This window comes from Clavelina lepadiformis, chromosome 3, assembly GCF_947623445.1.
Source record: "Clavelina lepadiformis chromosome 3, kaClaLepa1.1, whole genome shotgun sequence".
NCBI lineage: Eukaryota > Metazoa > Chordata > Ascidiacea > Aplousobranchia > Clavelinidae > Clavelina > Clavelina lepadiformis.
In genome coordinates this window covers 7595814-7608346 of record NC_135242.1, presented here as the reverse complement: position 1 = coordinate 7608346, position 12533 = coordinate 7595814, and the positions used below count along the sequence as shown (strand labels likewise).

Below are 12533 nucleotides of genomic sequence, written 5' to 3'. Positions count from 1 at the left end.
ATGTGACATTTAGAGCTACTGTAACTATGCGTGTTTTGCGCAAGGTTAGCTGATCGAATTAGTAGTGGTATAGGTTATTGTAATGCGTTGAATATACATTACTATAGGCTATAGGTCTACGCAATATTAGACCCTTTCTGAGTTACTGTCTGGGTGGTAAGATAAGATCAACTAAGCAATACGTATTGGGCCTCTTACTTTTTATCTTCAACTTGAAGGCATGAATGGGAAACATTTACGAGGTAGTAAAAAAATATTATTACATAATAATTCCTATACTATTCTGATATGGTAGTGGAAAACTTAAGGAGACCCGCAGTTTATTTTCATAGTTTTTTTTTCTTTATCATGTAATGGGATTCATACGTTACTCACTGATCTGAGAGAAATCTTAGCAGTCCCATACCTGAACCCTTGTAATTTAAAAAAACACAATTTGGATCAACAATTTCCACTGATCGTTAAGTCAGTAAGTATAAGTGACCAAAAAAATCTTGCCACCCTTGCCAATAAAAAATCCGGGTGCATGTTTATGAATCTCGAGTGTGCAGATGCCACACTTTTCACTAGAGTGTATAGCCTACCACAACTCATGTTTATGTGTTACATTTCACATGTGTATATAGATTATGGCAGCTTCTACAGACCTATTACCAGGTTCTAGACTACAAAATGTGCAAATTAAGTGTCTGCAACTATCTAATGGGGATTTTTTTAAAGAAAATGTTGAATGCGAGGCTCACTTTTCCTGATTAGACTCATAAATACTGTTTGGCTGTTTTCTAAAATGTGTGTGCGGTAGCAGATGGCACAATTTTTGTGTAATTTGAGTAGATAGGATTACATTGAGCAGCTGATAAATCACTAATCAGCTGCACTTTTCAAACTTTCCGGTTTGTATTGCATTATGATGAAATTTGCAACACACCACCTAACTCTAAATAAATTAGTATTTTCTTGTATTTGTCAGTGAATTACATTTAATACGTCACACACATATATATATAAAGTAATGGTAAATGGTATATAGTAATGTCTAAATGCAATAACAGCACAATACGGTGCTGGTACCATAACTTACTGACACATTATATGCGTTCTTTTGTTTCCACAAAGCTTTTTACACTATCAGCTTATTTGTTACATGTTAATTTAGGGATGTATTGATGAGTTATTCCAAACTGCAAATTAGTTTTAATTTTGTGCTGGGATTACACAATTTTTGCACAGAGTTTGTATACAAAACGAAGTACCACAAATTGAAGGTGCTATTAAAATTTAAAGATTACAATAAATAAATTACAATTTAAACGTACTGGTGTAAGTACACAGGTCTGTTTCACTGGTCATCAGTTTTCGTGGTAGAAAAGTGCAGTTCAGGTAACCAGCTGCCAGGTACTAAAATCAGAAAATTCCAAAGAAGTAACAATAAGCCAGCTAGTGAAATAATTACACTGCTAATGTTTAAGTAAGTTTATTAACTATGGGTAGTTTTACTTGTTGATCTGCTCATAACATGACACACCCATACTGCCATATGAGCACTAACGGGACTAGCAGAAGTTGGTAGCTAATTTACATTATTATAAGTAATTAACAGTTTATATGTATATTCTGCTAACTTCAGCATTTGTAGTTTTGAAATATAAGTAGGATATAAGAAATAACTGATTCTGCTTTGTACAATAACTCCACATTTGTTGAGAGGCTTATCCGTTCTTTTCCACCTCAAAGTTAAGAATTTTTCTGAAGTCGACTATTTGCAAAAACAGAGCGTGGTGATCTGAAGATAAAGCTGCATTTGTTTCAGGTATACATACTATTAATGTTTGTCCACAAACAACACTGGTGAGATGCATATTGCTGCAGGGAAGTTGCACCACTGTTATGTACATAATGGCAACATTGTTGATTTGACACATTGCTATATATTGTTGGCTTCATGCATGGTGTAGTAGTTGAAGTGCTACTTTTACAAGTAATCTAAATTGAAACCTCGTTTAGTGCCATGCAGCTAATGGCGTTGGACAAGGCATAAAGACACAAATTACTACCCTTTGTTCAGTTTTAGTAATTGTTAGGCTACCACTTTGGTTCACCATCTGGAAGGCTGCAAAGCTGTAAAATAAAATTTTACTCCATGATAAAATATTGCCCATCAGAAAACTTTAAGGAGACAGTGTGGTCAGTAAACAGTTTTACCATGGTATATTCTTAATTATGCAGCGTTGGTGTAGTACTATAACATATATATAAGATGTGTAAAACATAGATTACCAATATGTTTGTTGTCTGTTTCATATAAATCTGAAACACTGTAATATTATGAACACCAATATCTCACTGCATTTTTAAAAACACCTAAGATATATGTAAATCATTTAATAGAAACCGGTACAGGTACAATATGTTGAATTTGTACATTCAGATACAAAGCACAGGTTTATCACAAACTAATGCTGTTTCGTCATGAATAGAAACCATTACAGGAAGAGCGATATTAATTCATTGAGATGACAAATAGTATGTGTGTGCATTACTCAATTGGCCACTGAGTACATTTGTGTGATCTTCTAGGCTAGATGTAAAAATTGATATTTATTCCATTCTAAAGATAAATATTTTAATTGTTTGACATAACAATATTGGTGCTGTTATCTTTAAACTTTGAAGATTCTCACCAGCCACATGAAAAATTATGGTAATAGTCTGCTAGTTATTTATAAATTTGTAATCAAGGTTGACCCATATAGAGCAGACCATACGTACAACGCTTGAATGGTCTTCCATTTCCACCTCCGCTTATATATTCAAGTGTGTACGACCAAGGTTGGCTATACTGTTCAAGCCTTGTATTGACATGCACATCTTGTCATTTCCTCTTTCAGTCTTATCTCCTATTTTCTCTAGAGCACTGATTACATGATAGCGTGGTAAAATACCTATCCTCACTCTCCTCATAAGTATTAGTAATAACAGTGTTCAGAACAGTCGCACTTAGAACTACACCACTTACCATTAAAACACGTCCGACGAATAGAAGTAAACGCTGCACACATTGCTATTTTGTAACGAAAAATATTTCAGCAAACATCAAGTCATATTAAGGATCTCATATTGACATTTGCCTGCATATTTTTATTACTTAGTTCTTCTATGCGAATGCAATTTTAATCTCTGCCATACTTTCCACGTTCGATGCATAAACTAGAGCTGGCGATAAATTGCGTCGTTTCAAAATGTTGTTGTACTTGTTCGAAAAGTTCACGAGTCGCTTCAGCGCCATCGAATCGTTCACCTTATTTAGTCAGGCCGATTCATGCGGTTTCGAAAAGGTACGCGCCGTGAAAAGATTTTTATGACATAGACAGACATAGTATTGGCGTTATTTTGTTTTATGTAACCTAAATTCTTGTATGTTTGTTTGATTTTTGTATTTTGACAGTGATATTGGATAGCTTGTATGATCACGCTTATGATGCTTGGTGGAAATGGTGTGGGCCACTTCAAAGCTATTAACCAGGCTTTCTGTGCGTGGTTCGTTACTTGTTCGTACGTCATAAGCCATATAAGCTTAACCGTTTCACTTTTTTCGACTTGTCCGGCTCTGAAACGTGACGACGAAGCTTGGCATGCATGGGCGAAGCCGTGTTATGTTTTTGGGCCTTTTTGGCGTTTCAGAGCTTAAGAGATGCCTCAGGGGACACCGCAGAAGAAAAATATCAAGTTCACTTCTCCGTAGATGGGCATACCGATATTTAGCAACAAAAAAGGCTTTGTAGCAATGAAATTTCACAGCGTCTTAAACCTGTAGGTTAAAGCTACGATTTAAGCGGAAAGTCAGCTGAGCTTCAGGTAGTTGTGCCGTTCTTTCCAACTAGTCAACCGCATCGATATTTGGGTTAACACTTGTAAAAGCAACTCAGAAAACAACAGTTGTAATGAACTACTACTATCTTGCTGTCTGTCAGGTAGTGCTACAAGGTCAGATATTATTATTTTTCACTGATTAAGAAATGAAGCAGAGAATAGCCCAACAACTGTCGCCGTACGTTGTGTTTGAGAAATTTGAGCGGAAATATACACTAGCGTACACTAGTGAAGATTTATGTAGCTCCGATCACGTTTCTTTGTAATAAAGCCTGCATACTGTACAGTTTTTAAAAAGAACATGGCTTAACCCTCACCATTCTATATAAAGCTTTGCTGGAAATTCCACAACATCTGCAGATTTGTTTTTCCTAAGTCCGATACCAAATAAGGTTATGGCTGCAGTAATAGCAAATGGTGCAAGTTACACTAGCGAGCCAGTAGTATTGCCGATACGAAAAGCGAAAGAACCCAGTGCTGTTTACCCCGCAGAAAATTTTGAATACGAACAGGAACATGCAAAACAAATGGAAGAAAAATCCGAAGATTCTGTCAAAACTAATAACGGGGGTATTCGCCCCATCAACTCTTTTCAACCTGTCACACCAAGGTAAGATACAATTTGACGGTTTCCGGCATGAAAAATATGTACGCGTAGGTCTTTTCAACAACGACTTTGTGATTACTGAAACCAGCAAAATCGCCGGTTTTAAGCTGGTGTTTGCCCATTTCAACGATATCGTGCTAACTTTGTGTGTTGGTTCCGTATCTAAATTCCGAATACATCTTTCGCTGCATTTACTTGCATTGTAGTTTTGATGAAGTACTTCCATTGACACTCTTTCGATGTAATGCATAGTCTCAGATTTTCAGACATTTATATTCCTGTGTCGCTAATGGAAACGGAAGAGTTTGTTTAAAGGAAAATCATTCTACTGTAAAATTTAAGAAAGAATAGCTTTGTAGGAATTAGGAGACTAAAGCGGTTATATCTTGTGCCACGAAATTTTACGAGAGGGCGGCATGGTCACGTGATTTACAACGTTTGTATACACTGCAAATAAATCCAGTCTCGTGCGCAGAAAAGTATTTTATATTTTAATTTCATTCAATGCTGTTTGTCTTGTGTGATCGTAGTGGTCCATTACTCTGTTGAGCACTGTCACTGAAATACGTTCGAACTTATTTGTTACTCATTTGGCAAATATTGCTCTGGCGACAAGCTGTTTTCTAAAATAATAGTTTAGGAAAGTTTAACGCTGGAGCGTAATCGGAGAAAAACATTCTTGTTGTAGAAAGTTATAATTGTTAATGGGAGTGTTAGATTAAATTTTATAAAAAAAAATACTGCTGTTCCTGTTATGCTTTTCTCAGCCCTTGGCAATGTGATACCTGTGCGGGGCAACACAGGATTTTACTCACTAATAGAATAGCCATGTCGCTGTTAGTGGTATTCAGTAAACCTGTCAGGTACTTACACTCGGAATTGTGACCTTTTGTTGTCAGGGTGTGCTACAGAAAAGTCAAGGACATTTGATATTACTCCTTTCTAGCAGTTGTTCGTTGGTTTACATTAGAACTACTTTGATTAGAATAGGTGATATAGTTGACGTATATAAATTTGCTATTAGTAGTTTGTTGGTTAATCTTAGCGCTACTAAATTTTGCAAAAAGACATCATGTTAGCTGGAAAACCGATCAAAGAGTATAAAATACTATTTTTAGCTTGCGGTCTTACATAATTTTTGGTTGTTGGCTGGATTTTTCTAGGAATGATATGGTGGTGTAACCGTAATTTTGTTAAACATGTATAGGCTTCTACATTTTCGTTAGGCAGAAAGGCGGTGGAATTTCGAGTTTACCTTCGTTTCTATGAATGCGCTACGTTATGTCAACATACGCTACTTTGGCATGTCAAAATGCCACGCAGATTGCTTTTCTTCATGCCACAGGGCTATTTATTACCACACAACAGGTCAGCCAGCTTTTCACTACTTCCACTTTTGTGAAGAAAAAGTGTGCCGGAACAAATGTCTTTTCAGCCTGCTTCCAGTCACGGCTGCTTACGCTTTTGAAAGTCATAGTGAAGTAAGGCGAAAACCCAACGAAAGTAAGGCGGTCGTGTTTATTTCAGGTTATTAATGTTAGCAGATGGTGAAAGGTCTGTTTAATTTTTGTACGTCTGGCTTTTTAATTTTTTCGATTGATTTTTTCTTGGTAAGCTCGTGTCAGGACAACTGCAGACGTGTATTGACTATAAAACTGATCGAATACTCGGCAACAATGGCACTTCGTGTCGAAGACACAAATGTATCGATATTTGTGAGCATGAAATCTACAATACCGTGTTTACCTGCGACTATCGTTACGAAAGTGAAGTAAACGAAATTCTATTTACAAATGGCATTAACGATACATGACATTGTAGTTAACAAATATGAAGACATATAGCTACCAACGTGGGTTATTTATAAATTGTATGGCGAAGGTCGTCTTTCCGCGCGTGCATTAGACACTTTCCAAGGAATTGTTTGAAATATGGCAAACGCCGCCGCAAGCAGCTCAGTGGTGCGTTTCAGCTTTTTCCCGCTGTTGTTGATGTTTGATGCCAAGTTTTCACGTTTCAAGGTCTACAGATTTTAAAAGGCCTTGCTTCAGCGCTTGAATGTTGCCAAGTTTGTTCTGTTGGTGTGCCCAGACAAAGCTGGGCTTTCACTTGTTATTCTACTGTTGTAGGTCATTTTTCATCCTTTTTTAACCCTAATTGTCAGTCAACACTTGATAATAAGTAGAAGATGAAAAGGCAGTGTACTTTTAGCTTAGGTTGTTACTTACAGGCTTACAAGAATTCGTAACATTTGCCTACATTTAAGTGATCGATTAAGCGTAATCTTATCAGACCGGTCGATATTAACATGTCCAGAAACGCCCATTGGCGTGGTTTCGAGCTCAGCGATTCAAATCTGTTTCGACGCAGAAAGGAATTAGATAAGCCTGCTGTGATTAACGGAGAAAGGTTTGTCTTACTTCCACAAATATTTTCAAATACCGCTTGCCGTGTGTAAGTGCCATCATCTGCCTGAAAACTTTCCTATCTTTTTCTGAGTTGTTATATTTAAAATAATTTAAACGCTGCGAAGGAATGTTTATCTGTTTAGACCAGCGGTTCCCAAACTGGGGTCCGTAAAGAAGTTTCAGAGGGTCCGCAATGAGAATTAGTCTTTAAAGCTTTAAAGCAGTGTCAGAGGGAGGATATAGTACACGACATGAGAGTTGCGCTATCCAAAACTAAACCAAACATTGATGAGTTATTTGTAGCAAAACAAGTGTACCCATCCCATTAAACGCTTATCGTATTTGATAATTTTTGCTTTTTCTTTCATTTGTGTGGTTTTTGCAATTTTCCTATACCATTCTTTGATTTTTATAGGGCTACGAAATATCAAAATAATTGCCAAGGGTCCGCCAGGCAAAATTTTTAGAACAGTTTGGGAACCGCTGGTTTAGACAGATGTAGTTAGTTAAACTGGTACGCCTAGCCGGTCCCAGGTTGATTCTACCCAGGACAACTAAGCCCAGGTCAACTCAACCAATATCTGTGAGTTGAATAGTCTGTGGGTCGAGTTGTCCTGGATATATTCATACGTTGGTGGAGTTGTCTTGGGTTTACTCGTCTTAGGTTGAATTGACCAAATACCCACTTAGCCTAATGACCTTGATTAATAGCGTGCGCAAAATAACGCTGGATCATAGATTGTACAATTGCAACAAAGTGTATTTTAGACTTTACAGGAGTTTATTATTTTGCAGTGTCAGCATGACGAGTCAACTTGCTCAGGCGGTCTGCGTTCGTTGCCGGGGTGGATTCAATTCCGATGAACAAATGGTCAATTCTAATGGTGAAATATACCACGAAGAATGTTTTGTGTGTGTGCAATGCTTCCAAAAGTTTCCCGAAGGGCTCTTTTATGAGGCATGTGTGTATTTGTTGGCTGCTTGTTCGAATCTTCTGATTCATATTGCACAATGCAGTTATGAAAGAATATTATACAATAAGAATATTATTCAATATATATGATGCAACATAGCATGCATCTTTCAAGCTTTCCATTTTAAATGCTAAATAGGTACCCATACTTTAATTCAGTTCATTCATTTATGTATGTAAAATTATCGTATATCTCACCCTAATGTTAGCGTGATTAACATTGTTCTGTTGTTTTGTTTCTTGTGGTTAGTTTGAAGGAGTCAAGTACTGTGAACATGATTTCCACATGCTCTTTGCTCCTTGCTGTGGGAAATGTGGTATGTCTGCAATTGCATTTATAGCTGGATGGTGGTTAGTAGTGGTACTGGTACATACAAGAAAAATTGAAATGCTATGCAAATAATATTTTTTTCCTAAATTGGTGAGCAATTTCTTTATCTTTCGCAGAGGAGTTTATAATTGGGCGGGTGATTAAGGCAATGAACAATAATTGGCATCCAGACTGTTTCACCTGCCAAATATGCAATACGCCACTGGCTGACGTTGGTTTTGTCAAAAACGCTGGTCGTAGTTTGTGTCGCCCCTGTCATAACAGAGAGAAAGCTCTTGGCCTCGGCAAATACGTCTGCAATAAATGCCAGTATGAGAATACTTTTACATTTTGTTTGCTGTTTATTAAAAGCATCTTTGTTCATTAGATGAAAGTAAAAACACGTTTAAGCGTTTACTGATAGCATTTCGTATTTTATTAGTACAATCATAGAGGAAGAACCACTGCGATTTAAAGGTGACCCTTACCATCCATTTCATTTCAATTGTGATAACTGTGGGTGAGTACATTCATATTAAATAAAATTCATTATTGAACTGAAATGATAATATCTTTGAAGCTGCTCTAGTGTCCATTTCTTATAAATTATTAAAAGTGTTATGTAGTGTTGGGTGTCGGTATGCTTTAATGACAAGAATTTTGAACAAAGATATACAGAACATGCCCAATTTTCAATTCTTGTTTCATTCTATTTTGTAGCAAGGAATTAACAGCGGATGCAAGAGAGCTGAGAGGAGAATTATTTTGCCTTCCCTGCCATGACAAGCAAGGCATCCCAATATGTGGCGCATGCAGGAGACCGATTGAGGAGAGGGTGGTCAGTGCATTGGGAAAGCATTGGTAAGCTTTTGTCATTTTACTTGTCATTTACGGTAAGGTGAGTTTCTCCACATAGTTTTTTGATATTATTCATTACAGATTCACAATATAGTTAACTGTGGAGCATTGTACAGTAATACTTCTGACACAAGTTATCAAGAACTCATACTTCATTTTGTTAAATCTTTAAATTTCTGCCAGGCATGTGGAACATTTTGTCTGTGCCCAGTGTGAAAAACCTTTCCTTGGTCAAAAGCATTACGAGAAAAATGGATTAGCCTATTGCGAAACTCACTATAACCAACTGTTTGGTGATGTCTGCTATCACTGCAATGAAGTTATAGATGGAGATGGTAATTTTAGAGCTACATATATATGCCGAGTATATGTTACTTCTGAGAAGCACACAAAGATTTAGTTGTAGCATTTCTTTTTGATCAGTTCTCATGCACAATATTTACAATTTTGCAGTTGTATCAGCACTGAACAAATCTTGGTGTGTAAATCACTTTCAGTGCACTTGCTGCAACACCAAACTTACTTTGAAGTAAGTATTATATGTAAACCTTTCTGTAAGTAAATGTAAATATAGTATGCATGTGGTAGGTGGTACGCTGACCATACATGCCATGGTGTCTTGGATGTTTTTGTTAATGGCTGTTTTTATTTCAACAGGAACAAGTTTGTGGAATTTGACATGAAACCAGTGTGCAGAAAATGTTATGAAAAGTTTCCCATGGAGTTAAAGAAACGGCTAAAGAAGGCGGCAGGGTCTGAAAGAAAGCAGTAAAGGCAAAAGTTAAATACTTCTTGACTTGATAAGCATTGAAGCTCTTGTCTTGCCATATCCATTACAGCTTCAAAGAAATATACTTTTTATAAAGTAATACCAGGCAAAGACTTGAGTTTTATCACTGTAGTTAGTGGTTTCTAAGACATTTAAGTAATTAGAAAGTGTAAAAAAGTAGAACTGGGGCGAAGCAGGCTAGATTTTTCAAGAAAACCTTGCTATAAAAATTAGACAATTAGGTTTTGTGATCTTTTTTCGGAATAAAAAAATTTCTTACCAACTTCATCTATATTATCATTTTATCCAAAAACTATAATACAACACAAGGTTATTAATGCATTTACTGCAATGTTACTGTATACAAATGTACCGTCATTAAACAAAATACACGAACACGGCTGCAAAGCCGAATATGCTTTTTTGACTATACCTTGCTAATACCAAATGATATCATTGTGATTTAACGTTGTAGAAGAAGAAATTTGTGGAGTAAATTTATAGCAATTTGCTTTGTAAAATCTTACTGTATCTCGTACATTCAACCACATGACATAATTTCAGCTAAATGAAGCACAACCTGGTTGTGCAAGCAGAAGTTTTATGTTATTAATATATACTCAAAATAATGCAGTTGTGTTATATTTCTGGATTATCGCGTAGTGTTTTGCTGATATTTTTGGCATCTCAACATTGTTTCAGTAAGGTACATGCTTTATCACCGACCACAATCGTTACAACCATTTTGTGTTAGTGTGTTAACGTCACTATTCATTTATTCACACAATAAAATAAGTTTCACCCGTTTTTAAGTTATTTAATTGCAAATGTAATGCCAAATAATTTATGTATAGTTCATAATCAAATTACATCAGTATTTTTGTACTTTGTCAACGCTATGGCATTGTGGTTAGTTTTTGGATGTGCTAATAATATACTATTTAAAGATTTACAAACAGTGATGTTTATAATCATTAGTTTGGTAAAACTCTAAGGTAAGGCACCCAAGAAACAATTTGTGCAAATGCTATGTGATCTGTCATAAATTTACTTTGAATTGCACCTATTTTACTTTACTATGTATACAGGTTAATGGTTATCCCCTTTTATATGTATTTTACTTTACCGTGAATGATTGCTGCTTTATTGCAAAAGTTTTTATTGTACTCAGTTCTGCATGGTCGCAACCATATTAACACTGCACTACCAATAAAGTTTAACAGATAGATACATTGTCACGATTTCCTCCATTTTAGAATTTTACATATTTCACTGTCCACTTCTGACAAGCTGATGTAGTTTTTAGGCATTTTTGCTTTATTATCTGGAATTTCTTCACACTTTGGATTGTTTTCAATAAGCATTTTGCAAATCTTTGCGCTTCTGCTTTCAACCGCCTGAACAAATCAGTATATGGCAAAATTATACTTTTTAGTTCACATCAATCACATGTACAGTGAAAGCCTTTTAACTTAAATATCTGATACAAAATTTTGGTCAGTGTATTTTTATCAGCCAAGGGATATGAACAATGTTTATTAACTTCCAAATCATTCCAAAAAAATCGTTTATCACGTCATAACAAAATGTTCAACACTCCACTACTTTTGTTTTAGAATATATCTAGTGAAATGGCATTAGTAGAACGTCAGTGCTCTGCCTCGTTTTCATAGATATTTTTTACCAATTTAAGCAAGTTTGGATAGCTCAAATTGAAGACAGGGGATCCTTTAAGTTAACAAGCCCTCACAATACTTACATTAAAAAATCATTCTAATCAGCAATTACTTTATGCAATGGAGTTTTCCCATCTGCATCCTGAATGCAAGGATCTGCATTGTGACGAAGTAGTATCTTTACTATTGCTGGACAGTTGTTTTGACATGCTCTGTGCAGTGGAGTTGCTCTACCAGCCCTTGTCTGCACATTGACCAAGGCTCCACTTGTGATCAGAGCTTTTGTAATGTATTCATGGCCATTCCTTGCAGAATAATGCTGATCAACGTGTAGTAAGCCAGTTACTTTATTAGTATTGTGTGCATGGTAGTTGATCAACTGAGTGACAGTTCATTTGAGTGACACATTGGTAAGTACTGTTCAAACTACAGTAATGGGTTAGGGTTAGGGTTAATTATGTCACTCGAATGAATAATTTATGTCATAATTATGTCACTCAGATGATATACACCCGTGTGCATATATAGCATTTACATCATTAAGTCAACATACAATAATTATCTTAGAAGCAAGTTCGAATGCTGTTATAAATAACTGGTTTAAAGTTTCTATATTTGGTTTTACTGAGTATAACTTGTTAAGGTATTAGGTACATGTCTTTACAAGATATTTTTCCCCACACAAATTTAATTTCAAATATTAAGCTTAATCCTGTTCGTCTGTGAAGCGAGTTTTTAAGGATGTAGTGTATAATTCTAATTACAATGCTTCAGTGATGTGTACGTAATCTAACCAGTGGTGTATATCCTGCTGAATCCCGGATATTTGGTTCACCGCCTTCATCAAGATATTTTTGTATATAGGGATAATCTCCATTTGAAGCAGATGTCCAGGGTCCTCTGCTGAAGTCCATTTCATTGAGACTCTGAAAAACTCCATCAACACCGCCACCATCGTGATGTGCGCAGTCATGCATATCTTCCATTACGATTTGGCTCCCAGCCCACTTCTAAATACAGAGCCTTAACCTATACGGAGTTAATTGATTTTTAAAGTTGTAA

The 12533-nt window shown here is 36.0% G+C and overlaps 2 protein-coding genes across 4 annotated transcripts; one reads left to right on the top strand and one right to left on the bottom strand.

Annotated features, from left to right (window-relative positions):
• Positions 1 to 1388: 1388 nt before the first annotated feature.
• LOC143448277 (LIM and senescent cell antigen-like-containing domain protein 1) lies at positions 1389 to 11023 on the top strand. 3 transcript variants are annotated; one of them, XM_076947930.1, is made up of 9 exons: positions 1389 to 1810; positions 7681 to 7843; positions 8109 to 8175; positions 8306 to 8498; positions 8611 to 8688; positions 8889 to 9029; positions 9210 to 9361; positions 9480 to 9555; positions 9684 to 11023. In XM_076947930.1, exons 2-9 carry the CDS (start codon positions 7688 to 7690, stop codon positions 9796 to 9798), a joined length of 978 nt encoding a protein of 325 aa, XP_076804045.1. In that variant the 5' UTR covers positions 1389 to 1810; positions 7681 to 7687; the 3' UTR covers positions 9799 to 11023. The 3 variants fall into 3 exon arrangements, with proteins under 3 accessions (XP_076804045.1, XP_076804043.1, XP_076804044.1); XM_076947928.1 differs by lacking the exon at positions 1389 to 1810 and adding an exon at positions 3769 to 4480; XM_076947929.1 differs by lacking the exon at positions 1389 to 1810 and adding an exon at positions 5986 to 6886.
• Positions 10928 to 12459, bottom strand: LOC143448278 (rabankyrin-5-like). Its single transcript, XM_076947932.1, has 3 exons — positions 12266 to 12459; positions 11584 to 11790; positions 10928 to 11192 (listed from the first exon to the last, which is right to left on the bottom strand). The coding sequence occupies exons 1-3, from the start codon at positions 12455 to 12457 to the stop codon at positions 11031 to 11033; spliced, it is 561 nt and encodes a 186-aa protein (XP_076804047.1). The 5' UTR covers positions 12458 to 12459; the 3' UTR covers positions 10928 to 11030.
• Positions 12460 to 12533: the final 74 nt, after the last annotated feature.